Source organism: Passer domesticus, chromosome 5 (assembly GCF_036417665.1).
Source record: "Passer domesticus isolate bPasDom1 chromosome 5, bPasDom1.hap1, whole genome shotgun sequence".
In the NCBI taxonomy this organism is placed as follows: domain Eukaryota; kingdom Metazoa; phylum Chordata; class Aves; order Passeriformes; family Passeridae; genus Passer; species Passer domesticus.
The window spans coordinates 32,008,593-32,023,631 of record NC_087478.1 but is presented as its reverse complement, the minus strand read 5'-3'; the positions used below and the strand labels follow the sequence as shown (position 1 = coordinate 32,023,631).

Genomic DNA, 15,039 nt, shown 5'->3' with positions numbered 1-15,039 from the left:
AAATAATTGGTCCAGGATTTCAAGCTGTGCGCGCCTTATATTTTCAGTTGAAAAGCAATATTCCAGCTTTAAGGGAATATTTTTCTAAGTTAACAATCTAAAAGGCTAGGAGGTCATTCACCTAATACGAATCAGCTGTGCTAGCCCAACAAAAAGCCTATGTGCTCAGCAGCTTGTTTTTATTATCCTTTCACCCTTTTTATGAGGTTCAATTTTTTTTTATAAACAGGATTTTTAAGTATGACCTAATCTCCGATTGTTTGTGTGCATTAAATCACGTTGTTGGTCCCGTACACAAGAGCGTGTAGGGCTGGGGGAAGGCAGGACAGGTCTCCCAGCAAAGGCAACTGTCCCCATGCCCTGCCAGGGCTGCAGCAGGATGGAGACGGCTGGGGAGGAGAGGGGGACTGTCCCCACCAGCCTCTCTGGCACGTTCAGCCACCAAATTCAGCGCTGTCAGGAAGAGGTTTGCCTATTAACCAGGACCCCACGTGCAGCAGGGAGTCCTTTCAGCTCATGAATGAAAACAAGCAGTTACATCATTAGTACGTTTAGAGCAGAGGTAAAGCCAGGGCCTTACGCCAAGCTCAGTGGTATAAATTAGACAACAAAAAATGGCTGGGTCTTGGCAAGTTACCTTTGGCTGGAATCAGCTGAGAGAGAGAGACTTTATTCACTAAAAACAAATCTTGGAAGTCTGTCCTTTTTTTTCCCCTCCAGGACTTGAGGCTGGGTTCCAGCGACTAAAGCCATGTGAGGGCAGTTATTGAAAATTTTTGACATTCCAACCACAAATGAGCCAATAAATACCTTCTCCACATGTGCTTCAAAAAGAAATTGGAGTGGGGTGGAAAAGAACTAAATTATGCTACCTTCTTTCTGCAGCCAAAACGTCTATGCTTACAATGGCCACCTTCAAAACTCCAGCCTCCTGGCACAGGGCCATTTCTCTCGTGGTTCTGCTTACTGCAGTGTCTTCCAAAAAAAGTGTACCTAAACCACTATTACTTCCACACGTTTTGTAGTAAACTAAAAACAGACTCTAAATATGAGCCTGGTGACTTTATAAGACATGCAGTGTTCATTAAAAGAAAAAGTCACACAAGACCCTTGGCCCTGGCCCCCTGTTGCAGATTCTTGTCTTTGCAGTAGTGTTAATTTGTAGGGGTTAGTAAACAAGTGCAGAAATCCTGGAAGAAGAAAACAACCAGCAAAACTTGGTAGGGAAGGTGAGCAAACAGCAGTAAGAGGAGGGGTGGAAAAGAAAGATGCCTGTGTTTTTAGATCAGAGTTTCCTTCATCCTGCCTTACCTTTCAGTCCCCTTCTCCTGAGTGACATGGTACTGCAGGGGTGTCAGCCGCTTCCTCAGCTCCTCCTGGGAAAAGACCACCTTACAGTCCTTTTTATCCCTACATGACCCTGCAAAAGGAGAGGATATGGGAGAGGGAGCCTTTTTAGCTTAAATCCTGAATAATTGCTTTGGCAGACAGCCACAGTATAGCTTCTGCATTCACTTGTCAATGACCAGGCTGGTCCCTAATGCACAAAGAATGGCTCAGCTGAACTGCAGCTGATTATTTATTCAAATATAAGTATAGAAAAGAATTTTTATAGAGAGCCAGGTGATTCCACTGGAGCAGTGACAATGTGCTACAGCCAAAGCCCTTTGGTGTGTTATACACTAAATTGTTGCGCACACAATCATTCACAAGAAAGTACCGTTTTTCGACCATTAAAAAAGATCTGCAAAAATCCCAACTACAGCTGAAACATTCTTTACAAGACATCTATATTGGAGACTTATGGTAATGGGCATATGATGTTTAGCCACAACATCTGGCAATTTCAATACCCTTAAAAGTAGCTGAAAAACAATTCTAACCTTCAGAATTACAGTAAGGTTGATTTAATTTCTAGTTGCATCCTCATCCTTTATAACGTAGCTTTTTTCTTTTTTTCACTGTTGAAGCACTAGAGTAGGAGTCCTGAGGAGTAAGTAATTTCTTTATGCACAAAGTTGTGCAAGGTTCAACAATAAACTTGTTGCAAAATTTGTTGCAAAGGAGGTTGCTGTTGAAATTACCCTCCTCTGAAAATCTAATCTTAACACTTTGCTTAGTTCACACAGAAAATCCAAGGAGTACATAAGAATTACTGTAAAAAAATTGACATTTCTATAGTGCAAAAATCCACATTGGGAAAGCAAAAAATAATCATGAGGTCACTTTTGGGAATGAAAATTTCCAAAGTAACAACATAAACTGCAAAAATATTCAGGTAACTTTGATAAGCACTGGCAAAAATTAGCTGACAAAATACAGCAGGGAAAAAGCACCCTAATTATGACAGTAAGTAAAATACGGTACAATAAGAAATAAACACTCCCGACAAAAATATTTTTTGCTAGAAATGTATATACACTCATAAAAAGACCAATTGTGTTCCCAAAGTAGAGGCAACAGAGCTACCCATCTGTATGTCATTTAGTACAGGAGGGGCAATGGCAGGTTTAAATTACATGGTATTGGATTGCAATTTCCTAACATTGGATGCTTTTCTGCTTTTTTACCTTGAGTCATTACTAAGGAGCGTTCATAAAAAGTAGCTTAGAGCACAGATGCTTGCAAATCATTTAAGAAAAGATGTTTCTTTCTTTCTCCCCCTCTTCTTTTCTCAATTTTTTAATGTGTGGGGGTGGGTGAATAGGGGAGAGTGAAAAAGAATAATGCTGTTGGTCACTACCGACTAACCCTAGGAAGTATTTTCAGGAAGAAAAAAGTAAAATTGAAAACATCTGATTGAAGTAAATAGTGCAAACATAAAAAGCTTTACTAGTGAAAGAAAAGTATTGAAAAGAGACTTTATTTCATAGATTAGAAATTACTTTTGATCTAAACATTCTTAAAAACAGATTGTTTTCCACTCTGACCCATCTCATTAGCTGTGCTGCAGAGTCTTCGTTTTAATGGCAAGCTTTGAAAGAGCGCTGCTGTATGCCTTTGTTAGCTTCAATCTTATTTGGGAGAGGGATAAAGATTTCATTCCAGGTCTCTTTGTTTGTCTTTCAAGAACCACTAAAGCAGTATTCACACAAATTTTGCAGGAATGTGCCCTGTGCCATAGCTTACAAATTATTTGGTTTTGGTGCACTTAAAGGTCACCTTCCAAATTAGCAAAATTTTCCTACATCCTGGCTTTTCAACCTTAAATGTAAATATTGTTTCCTAACTGTAAGTGAGGTTTGTTCTTTATAACATTTGGTTGCTTATTTAAGGATGTCAAACTTTGGAGGTTTTTATTCTCCAAACGTGCAGGACTCGAGGACTAATAAGTCTTTCAAAGTAACAGGGAAAGGAAGCATATGCATTATATAAATAGCTATTGTTATCTTGCATTACGCAGCTCAGAAAGAAACTGTTTGAGAAACAATCTTTTCTCTACAATTTCAGTTTTAAAAAGTAGTCTAGAGAGCAACAAAGAATGTTACGAACCAACATCTCTCCAATTTTTAAAATATCTACCATAATAAAAAAAAATAAATTCTATTTGCTACTTAACTGCTGCTGCTGCTACAAAAAGGCAAACTAAGCATAACTTCACTTTGAACAAAGAGAAAATACTGAGTGTTTTGTAAAATTGTCAGTATGCCCCCTTTACATTCCTTAAATAATTTTTCATCTTGTTTACAAATTTAATGTTCTCCAATCTGTGGGTTCACTATATGCATAAAAAAATTTCTAGATGCCACATGATCCACAACAATGTTCAGAAGTAGGAAGCATGTTAAAAATCTTTTGTATGCCTTGTTTCAATAATTAACCATATGTTTTGTAATACAATTATTTATGTCTGCAGGGGAATTTTGCCAAACTACACTGGGGTGAAATGCAACTGACCCCAATAAAGGATTCTTCAAGTTTGTAATTTGAGTATTGATCAACAAAAAGTTGCACTATAAATTATAAAGGAAATCTCTTGGTCCAGCCTTCAGCATTCAAGAATGGCCCTATTCAATTAATTGTACTTACTATTTAACTGCTGGCAACAAACAGATAGCTCAATAAATGAATCACACTATTTCCCTATTGCTGTAGAGGCAATGAGGTAAAGCAAGACTCATCCCTGACTGCAGAGGATATAAGGGTATTTTATCTGAAATGGGGATAGCCTACAAGCTCCTATAAAAATGCAATTAATTGCAGAAACTACTAGATTTGATTCTAGGAATATATTCCTTCAGTTAGGAAAAAAATTACATGCAAAAGGGACAAAAGTGCATATTTTTTGGTAAGAGTGTTTGCTTCTGGTTTTGCAGCTGTTCCTTTATGACATGAGATGACTGTCACATTCAAGGCAACTATTTGTATCCTGGGAAGGGACAACATAAAGCTACACAAAGATGCCCAATATAAGAAAAACTGCCACCAGTAATGGAGCTGTTATCGAGCTAATTATTAAACTAGAGAATAAACGGGCAGGCTGACCACCTTCCTACATCTATTTCTCCATAGATGGGATGAGGTTTGGGCTCAGGGAAGGGTCCATACAGGCAACAAAATGCTTCTGCAGCTCAGCCATAAAGGCAGGCTTAGAGTTCACTAGCAAATCATAGCGTTTGAGGCAAATGAGAGAAAAGGTCATCAGTTCTACAAACAGCATTATATCAGTGTGGTTACTGATTAAAGGTGAGGCTAAATTCAATGCAGTATGAGCATAAGAGAACCTGGATTCATAGGATCTATATTAGCACTCTTGTTCCTTGGAGATGGTGCTCTCAGCAATGATTTTTAGAAAAGCCCAGGACAGCTATGCTCTGAACTCCAGTTAGATGCAGCTGTTAAGAGGTGAACTGCCTGCAAAGGCAGACGAAATCCCCTTTGATCCACTGCAGGATAGGAGGCCAGATTAAATCTCTCTAATCAGCACCCCATGGTGCCTTCTTTGGGGTTGGCACTCCTAAGAAGAGCAGTGTGCAGGCAGCTCCTTCAGTCATCTGGCAGCGGCTGTATCAGTGCTAAAGGCACTTACGATCCTGGAGCAGGATGGAAGGCTTTGTGAGGAAAACACCAGCCTCACAAATCTTCATGAAAAAAAAAAAAGGCTGAGGAGAGTGAAGCAGACATCAACAGAAACCCTTCTTGGAGACTTCACAGTATTCTTGTGTTTAGGAATGGGTGGCTTTTTTCTGAAAAGCAAGGCAGTGCATGCTGCCATTTACTATTCACCTGCAGACTATGGGCATTTCAGGGTTCAGCTCTGAAGTCTGCTGTACAAATTAAGTGAACAGAAAGTATTTTCTGGGTGTTGACCTGACAGTGAAGACATTAAGCATCTCACCTCACATATAATTTCCAACTGACTTTTCAAAGCTGTGGTTCATAACATTCCTTCCTTATAAGCAATCACAAGAAAACCAGCAACAAGATATGTTCAGACAGACGGACACAAGTTAGCAGACCATTACTCCTCAACTCAGTCCCTCACCTGTTCCAACACACCAGAGGTTGGTGATTAGTGTCTGACATGCCCTGAAATATGGTGGCATTTTGCCTGATAGGTTTCCTATATAAAACATACTTTTGAACCATTCTAACAATTTTCTCTTGAGTTTTGTTGCTTCCCATCACTGAAATTAACTCAATATTTCAACTGCATGGAAGACACAACATACATTTTCCCTCTTCTATCTATGCTTATATTCCACTAGCATTAATGGACATTATGGTCATGCACTGAGCACATACCACTCAGACTTCCTGAACTAAATACAGCAAGATCAAATGCTCCAGCAGAGCACAGCCATATGATAAATCGGACTTCCAGTTTTCAGTGCTATTTCTTTTACTATAACCAAGCAGTTTTTTAGGGGCCTTACAGTACCTTTTGGTTTTCATATCTCACCCCACCCCCAATCCTGCCATGTGATCTGTGTAGGCAGACGGTTCAGAAAATGCATAGCTACTTAAGGGTCTATGACTGTACATGAGATTATAGGATCTGACTCTAAGTATACATCTTTTTGCTTCCCTAAGTCTGTCCCATTATGAGCGAGTCAGACCTCGGTAGATTGATGGTAAATTACCTCAAACTGATATTAAAAGGAATTCCACAAAGTTAAAAAATATTTGCATACAATTCTTTAAATAAATATCCTTACATATGCTATTGCTAACACTTAGTATTTTTAAAAGTGGAATCTCTCATTTCTTATTACTTCAGATTTCATTTCACAGTTTATGCCTCTTGTTGCCAGTTTTGCCTCACAGTCTGATTAAGAAAAGGCAAACTCATAATTTTCTCTCACATATTTTAATTTCTATTTAATTTCTTCTCTGCATTCTCTAGTCTTCAGCCTTGGGAGAAGGCTGCAGTGTTCTCTCACTGCAAACAAGCCAGGAACTTAAAAAAGAACAACTCTTGAGAATGGTTACATTGCAAACAGTTCTATTGGCCTGTATTGGGAAAACACAGTTTTATAAAATCTGTATTTGACATGATAGTTCTTTTTATAATCCCCTCACAAGCCATTTCAAATTACCTTAGCCTGCTGGTGACTAGGATAAATGTAGCAAAAGAAACAGAAACTTCAGTTTCAGAACTGCCTCTGAAATGTTTGGAGGTCAGGTTTAAGTAAAATTCAAACTTCATCTTTAAAAAACCCCTGTAAATGTTTTACACATTGAAAAACAGATCTGTGCTTCCTTTGCTTTCTTGCTGTAGGTAGCTAACTCCCACCTGCTGTTGAAATACCATTTGCAGTTTCATGCAAGCATTAGAAGTAATGGAGCGAAGACCATTTCCACTATATTGTGCGTTGAAAATTCAAAAGCCAGGTACCAGAACAGCAGTTTGAATTTTGGGTCAAATTCCAGGTTCTATCTAAAAAGAACACCACCCAAAAACTAACTGTCTTTAAAAAAAATTATTTGCTTAACACCAGGAAGGTCAGATGGTCACAAGGGAAGGGCAAGCCCCTTCCCTGCAAATTTGCAAACTTCCCATACAATCAAGTAACAGAGCTGTCACTTTTTTTTTTTCACCTGGTCATCAACATAGCTCTTGTTTAATTAAAAAAAAAAATTAAAAATCTCCAAACTGCCAGCTCATGCATCTCTATGCACTTGTTTTCTCTCCACAGAAAGTGATACTAGGATCCCAGCAGGCAGGCCCATTTAGGCAGCATCTGTTGTTTCCACAGGTCTGCTGTTTCCACAGGTCTGCAAACCTGCTTGCAGCAAGTTACACTAAGACAGCCATGCAAGTCAAAGAGCCATTCCCTGGAAAAGAAATCTGAAGCTGCCTCTCCTCCCTGTGAATGTGAAAAGCATTTAACAAAAGACTGAAGTGTTTGGCATAGTGGGAAAGGGGGAAAGAAAATCAGCTCCTTTTGTCCTCTCCAGGCATGTCTACTTTACTTCCATGTCTGACATCAATGAAATAAATGTTACTACCAGACACGATCTTGGTCTCACAACCTTTCCAAATTATAACTACTGAGAGGAATCCACCACCACACTGCATTAGCTGGTGGAGATGAAGGCAGCTTCCTCTGGAGCTTTTTGAGCTGTCATCTTCACTAGTGTTGAAGCAACAACAGCATGTGGCTGCTCAGCAGAGGTTGGTGAATAGAAGAACCTTCAATTAAGTGGAGCAAAAGCTCATTATGTTATAAACTGCCACATTTGTTATCGTTTCTGCTGAGATGGCCAAAGACAGAGTGCACAGGGCAGCTGACCTATTTGCCTTACTCTTGGATGCAAACCAGGCAAGACAAGATCAAGATCTATTGGTACAGCAGTGGAGGGGGGATATTTATAATGATGGATTTCTCTTCCTCTCCCCCCAACAGATAAAGACACTTTTCTTTTGCTGATATTATCCTAGCACCTTTCACAGGCACTACATTTGTTTAAATTAAAAACAAGAAAGACAGAGACACTGAACACTCTTTATCTGGTCCGTAGATTTCTGACAGAATCAATAAAAGGGTGCCAACATATGGAAAAGCATTTTATTAACAGTGGGATCAAGGTGAATTTAGTAAGAGTGTTTTATGCTACCTTTTGCATTTAAAATATTTCAGTAAGTCATCAAAATAAGTTGATTCACACAGCTTTAATAAAGGTTTAACCCTGCAGCAGAAACAATTAAAAAGTCAGCATTTTCCAGCAGTAGTGTGTAGCTTATTTTGGCATTCAGGTTGTTGCTAAATCCTCCTGCTGCTTCCTCCACAATAGTGATGTGTGGCCTGTGAAATGAGCACTGGATTTCAAGACTCAAGGTGCTGCAATCTGTACTTGGGATGGGGGTGGAGGAAAGGAGGGAGCTGGGGGAAAGTCTTTCCTCCCCTCCAGTTCTCCATAACAGCCCAGATCTAACTCCCTGAAAAACTTGACCTGTCTCCAGCTGTGGAGGGTAAGGAACACTTCTGCAAAAGCACTGCCTGCTCTATGGCCTTTCATCCCACTTCTCCAAGCACTGAAGGACATACTTAGCATGAAGACAGGAACTGCTGTGACACTCTGCTCCAGTTCATGCTCTGTTATGACCAGCACAGAAAACACTGTAGTTCACTCCCCTCTCAATCTGCTTCAGGACTAAAGGTAAAAGAACAGTCAAAAAGGGTTGTAACTGCCAACTTCATTCCCTAATGGGCCTTCTGTATTTCCTTATGTTTAGTTAAAATTCAGCCATGCCTTATGGGTCGAGAAGATGGGGTCAAGTCCTGTAAAAGGGCTTTAAGAGGATTTGGTCAAACCTTTCCCTGCTCTGCTCTCCTTGGGACTCCCTGACCTGGGCCTGAGCATTGATGGGGGAGTTCTTACCCACAATGCACAAAGCTGCCAGCACCAGACCTGGGCTGCCAGCACCTCCCGTCCCACAAGAACCTCTTCTCCAGACAGAGCAGAGGGCACCTTTGTACCCTAGCCATGCATCCCTACCCAACACAGCTTTTTTGAAGGAAATCACAGACTGTGATACATATTTAGCTTGTAACTAAGAACAGTTTCCCCCTTCTTAGCATTCTCTGGGGCATAACTCATCTCTACTCATTTACCCCTAGATCATGATCTGTGCTGTAGCAACCTATGGTTAAGCTAGCAGCTCAGGTATGGTAATGTTTGAGCCTCTAGTGCCTGATTCCCAGTCCATACTTTAGACCCATTTAAGGTTCCATCAAATTCCAAGCTCATAAATTCCCTAAATGATCATCCCCTCCATTGTTTCCCAACACACTCTGACTGACTTCAGGGCTCACATTCACTTCTTGCATGTTTTCTTGCTTGTCCTCCCTCAGCTCAGCAATATAGAAAATCTCCTTTCTTTGTGTGTGCTGTCGTCTCTCCTTTACATCACATTCTTCTCTGAAACCTTCATCACATGCTCCTCAGAGAAAAGACAAAGCCAGGAGTTTCTTTTAATTGAAGGGGAAAAAGTGAAGGCAGTCCTTAAAGGACTTCTTAGTCCTCCTGTTAGACACTCCAATAACTAAAAAAGGTAACTTTTCATGAGGAACTTTAAAACCCAGAAACACCCTGCTGAAAATTCATCTTTTCCATACCCAACTAAGCAGAAAACACGCAAACCTGAGTTGCAGAAGGTTCAGGAATGGAACACAGGAAATTTATGAACTCCCAGAATTAAAACATTCCAGCAAGAAGGGTGGAAATGGTTTGCGGTGGATCCTTTGTGAGCAGGAAGGGAATGAAAACAACCTTAAAAGATCCATCAAGGTACACATTAAGGGACTGTCTTTGTGCATGATCTGGGAGCACAAGAAATGTCTCTTCATCCCAGTGCTTCTCAGTGCAAGAATCACTGAGGAGCCTCCACCCAGGTGGACCAGGAACAAGCACCATCTGTCTCCTGAGCAGATGAGGAAGAGTACAAAACTCCACCAGAACAAAAACTTTAAATAAAAAAACAAAACAAAAAAAACACCAAACAAACAAACAAACAAACAAAAAAAACCCAAACCCAAACAAAAAACTAACTCTAGGGAACGTAACAAAAGGCTTCTTGTCTTCTTTATGATCCCAAGTTTGGCAAGTATGAGGCATTTTTAAGAGTATTACACCCAAAGAGATATCTACTAATAAATTTGATCTTAAAATGCATTAAGTAAGGCATTCTAGACTGAATATTATTGTACAAATGGAACATTTGTAAATACAGTACAACATAAAATATACTCCCATTAAGATAGCTATATGTAATTTTAAAACTGATTTTAAAGCCATGCCAAAAATATGATAATGTTATGCTCTATTATGATAATGTGGTGTTCTACTATCATATGACTAAAAGGCAAACATACACACAGACATTTATATAATAATGATATATGAATGGTTTCACATGCTATTTACTATTGTGATCACATAGTGAATATTTTCCACTCTTTTCAAGAGTCTTCCTCGTAACTGCTGGGAGGCAGTAAATTAGGTATTTGTAAGACTGTGTTCTAAATTTAAAAATCTGTTTTTCATCCAATGATATTTGCATTTTTTAAAATATAGCTGGATACAAATGAAATTTAATTTTTGCCCCCCAGCCAGTTCTGAGGAACAAATACATTTATCTGAGACCTTGTGTAACATATTTAAACCCAGAGAAAATTTTTATGTTCAAGATATAAACCCCAGAAAATATGAATTTGTAATGAAAACATTGACAGACATTTAACCATAGCTGTATGGATGGTTTATGCTATATAATATCAGTCTTACTTTTCTTTTCTTTTGGACCATGTGAACAGACTTCTGGAGTAGTACATCTCTGGTGATACACATTACGGAAAACTATGGGGAAGTTATAATATACATTACAGAAATTATATCTCTGAACATAGAAACAGACAATGTGAAATGTTTAGTCATACTCAAGTCACACAAAGTTTGACAGCAGCTACCAAAATTGAACCCACAAGACTAAAGCCTTTACTAGACTTTTGGATGTTAGAGACATATCTGGCAAGCAGTATGCACACAGATATTTCATTGACATGTGCAGTTTGAGAGTTCAGAGGAACAAATGCATACAAATAATTCATGTATGCAAATGTTTTCAAGATCTGCTCCTAAAAGTAATTCTTTATGTTAACAGAGTACTGCTAAAAATCCAATTGTGAGACCTAGTAATTTTCTGTTCACTATTAATTTCAATTTTATGAAAAGACATGATGTTAGAAGTTAGAATTAACAAAGATTTAATGAAAGAATGAGAAACCATACTATAGATATTTACTTAATAAAGACTTACACCATATGCCCAACACCATCTTTATACAGATGCATTGTAGTTTAATCTAATGCTAGAAAAATACGGTTTCCTACTAGTAGTTATTTTAGTAAATAAACACTATACAACACTTTAATATTACCTAGGACTTTATTATGCAGAAAAAACCCCAAGCCTAAGTCTACTTCTATAATTTTTTCATCATTACTTCTACTTAATTTTACAAGCACCATAATTTTCTTTGATCTACAGGAGAGGAAAATCCAATTTATCACATGCAAAAAATGTGATGTAAGCAGCACAACATTCAAAGTGTTAAAGAAATTAAAGGGTCTTTTTAAGCTATGAGAACCCATAATAATTAAAAGACACAGCAAAGCAATATAAGCTATCTTTTTAGGTTATAGCTTGGTGGTCTGCTTCAGAAAACATATGTACATGGAATCTGCATAATCATGACTTGTATCAGTTGCTTCTTAATATGCATAAAGCAGATGAAGTAGTTTTTGTATTAAAAGTTTGGTGGGGATTGTTGTAATTTTGAAGTGGGTTTTTAAAAATATTTAATTTCTGTGAATTAAATCCTGGCAGGTACTGAGTGGATCCTACATTTCCAAAGAAACTCAGAACATTCAACTCTAATAAAGTGGGCTCAAGGAATACTTCTGTGTCACACAACAGACACAATGGAGCTGTAGTCATCACTGACAATGAAGAAACCTTGAACCAATGTGATGGTAGTTTGCACACTGGCAAAGATTTTGGTTTTTTCCCAGTATTCTTGCTTTTCTTAAAATAATTGTAAGTGCTCCCAAGTTCTCAGAGTGTACTTTCTGTATGGATGACTCCTAGACGGGAAGCTTTTTAGATAGTCCTGGGTGTGCAGAACAGCAAATGCCTAGTGCCATCTACTGGGAGCTCCTGCTCCTGCTCAGACTTGCCATCTTCTCTACAAAAAATGTTATGGGAAAACAGTGCACTAGGTGTGCACACATTGAAACGTTTAGTCCTAACTTCAGACAAAAAAAATATTTTAAAAATATAATTTGGAAGAACAGATCTACACTCCAGGTGCTAATATACAAACAGAAAAAGAACAAGTAAAAACACTTGACCACTACAAGTGAAACTCACAAGTGCTTACAAAATAGTAGTTCAAAGAAGGGACAGGTCATCTCTATTCTAAGATATGTCCCAGTAGTATTTAATTAATTTAAGGGGGAGGAGAAAAAAAAAATCTCTTGTTTCTGATCTACAACTATATATTAAATAGAAATTATATATTGCTTTGTGTTACTTTGTTCCTTACAGGAAGGATAGAGGTACCATTTCAAGCATAGAAATTGAAACAATACTTTCATTCAAGTCCTTGTCCAGCAAATATTTAACTGCATAGTGTTTAAAACATTGTTTGAGAACCCAGTTTACTGCTCTGATGGCATTTTGCTTCCTTACTCTGAGCATGGGTTCCAGAAGGTTAAAAAGTCTCATTCCATATTGAATTTGCCACTGAATTAGAAGGTGGCCAAGTTCCACATGGTCCCAGACTTGGTGGACACATGGTATGGTGGTATGGTTACAGGACTGCAATTCACACAGAACTGGATGGTGGGAAAAGTACTAGCTCAAAGTGTTATGTTATACAAACTCAGGAGAATTTGGGTGTTTTCTGTATATTCAGAAGCCAAAGTCACAGGGCATTGTGGCGTTTAAGCAGATCTTGGTTCTACATTTCCTTCCCATGTTTTATTGGATACATGCTATGCCACTTACTTGCAACCCTTTAAATACACCACAGACAAAAAAAAAACCCAAAAAAACCAAAAACCAAATGAAAGTCAAAGCAAGCCCATATTAATTTTTAAGCAACTGGGTAATTTAGATTACTCTTAAAATATGTGAGATATGTGATTGTATATTATTCCGCTGTTGGCAGATGAATGTGGGTTTATTATACATAAATATCTCTCTATATATATCTCTATAAAGTAGTCAGTCAGTGGAACTCAATCTATCAATGGTCCCACAGTTAGGGATCTAAGGGATGGGAATAAAGTAGTGTTAACTTTTTATTCCAAAATGTGACTACTGGATTATGACAGAAAAACAACTTGATAAAACAGCTAATGCAGTGCTTTGAAAACAGGTACAGAACAGCAAAAGCTCCCGTGGGATCTGTGTGTTCCTAGCTGATCAGCTTGCAGATCTCTTTTTCAGAGTGGAAACAAAATGGCCAGAAGATTGAGTGTGCCCATGTTCAGGTAGACAACAGCTATATGAGCACACATCAAAAGGTGCATAATGAGGGCTAAGGAAATTTGCTTACCCTATATTTTTAGGATTTTAAATCTGGCTCAGCAGCAAATACAACAGGAAACCAAGGTCAAGCTGACACAATGTGGGTTATTCTCTCTCTTCCTCAATATGTGTTTCCAGTTCCTATCAAGATTAATGGGAGTTTTGTGCACATGTGGGGGAAATGGAATGTAAATGCTGCAAAAATTGGACTCAGATTTAGTTCAAATAAAGTCTAATAAGCCTTAGGAAAATCCATCAGCTTGAAAACTGATGTCTTATCACTGAAAAAAAATCTTTAAAACATCACCTCCATATGCTTGCTAAGTCCAGATCTGGGAGAAACTGCTTGTAACATTCTGCACTCTTATGAACCAGTTGTGAGTGTAGCACAAATGCCCAAACTGGCCCATTTTCAAGGCTTAACACAGATCAGCCAGGACTGTGTCTTTTTTATTTGGGCATCAAGAAAATTTCTAGCAAGGTTCAAAATTAACTCAGTACAGCTTATATTTTGTCCCACATAACCCTGTACACTGACATTGTTATGCTGACATTACAGATTGTTGCCTTTTAAGTGAAACACAAAATACTTAAGCTCAAAGTTTTCATGATAAAATTAATTTATGGAGATAGGGTCTTATAGCACCCTTCCCAGACCTAACGGACAAACCTGGGCCTTACATGAAATGTGCAGCTGCATGTGGGCATTAAATTGCATGTTTGCATTTAGTTATGTAGAGAAGTGCCACGTAACTAAAGAATATGTTGTCAGAGGAATGAAAGAATTAAGTTTTAAATTCTGCATGCTTTTTGTACATGATTTTCAGTAAAACATACTTGATTTATAATAAAAATGTAAAAAGAAACACATGGAGTATAGTATATAGTATACTGCTAAATATTTTGGAAAATATTTTAAGTCCTATGATTTAATAGCAATCAACAAGTGAAATTCTTTTAGGTATTATCTTTTAAAATTAGGAATGGCATTTAATAAAATATTTTCAGTTTAATGACACAGTTTTTGCCAAGAATGAGAAAAATAATACAAAATTTAAGAGACTGTATTTTGGACAAGGAAGTCAGCATTTCCAAGCTTTTTAAAATCTTGGGTATGAAATCGCTCACTCAACTCAATGACTTTTACAAAAAAAAAAAAAAGTGCAAATAAACTTCTGCTTCAAAGGAAAATTTGAACAGAACAACCCATAGCACATTGTTTCCTGCAGCAGAGACACCCCTTCCTACAAGGGCCTTTATTATGCATGACACAACAAGCAGCACCCATTCAACCTGAGGGAAGCCCACAGGCTCGCAGGGCCACTGGCTGGCTCTTTGTCACCAAATGCAGCAGGTTGAATGCAGACATCACTGTGATATCCTCACCAACAAAACCAGAGGCAAAGAACAGGGGCAAGAGCTGAGTAGGGAAGAAAAAAACAAAGAAAAAAAAAAGATGAGAACAAATTAAAACATCAAAAATGTTTTCATTCACAGAA

General features: G+C 38.1%; 1 protein-coding gene across 7 annotated transcripts in view; it reads right to left on the bottom strand.

The window, feature by feature from the left end:
* MSRB3 (methionine sulfoxide reductase B3) overlaps positions 1–15,039 on the bottom strand; it is an 80,636-nt gene that overhangs the window by 45,399 nt on the left and 20,198 nt on the right. For 5 of the 7 annotated variants that reach the window (XM_064419406.1, XM_064419399.1, XM_064419403.1 and 2 more), the window contains exons 2-4: positions 14,834–14,960; positions 10,732–10,803; positions 1,312–1,420 (exon numbers count right to left, since the gene is read on the bottom strand). In XM_064419406.1, the coding sequence (XP_064275476.1) occupies positions 1,312–1,420; positions 10,732–10,803; positions 14,834–14,909 (257 nt within the window). In that variant the 5' untranslated portion in view covers positions 14,910–14,960. The remainder of the gene's footprint in view (positions 1–1,311; positions 1,421–10,731; positions 10,804–14,833; positions 14,961–15,039) is intronic. The other 2 variants (XM_064419404.1, XM_064419405.1) reach the window with 2 other exon arrangements.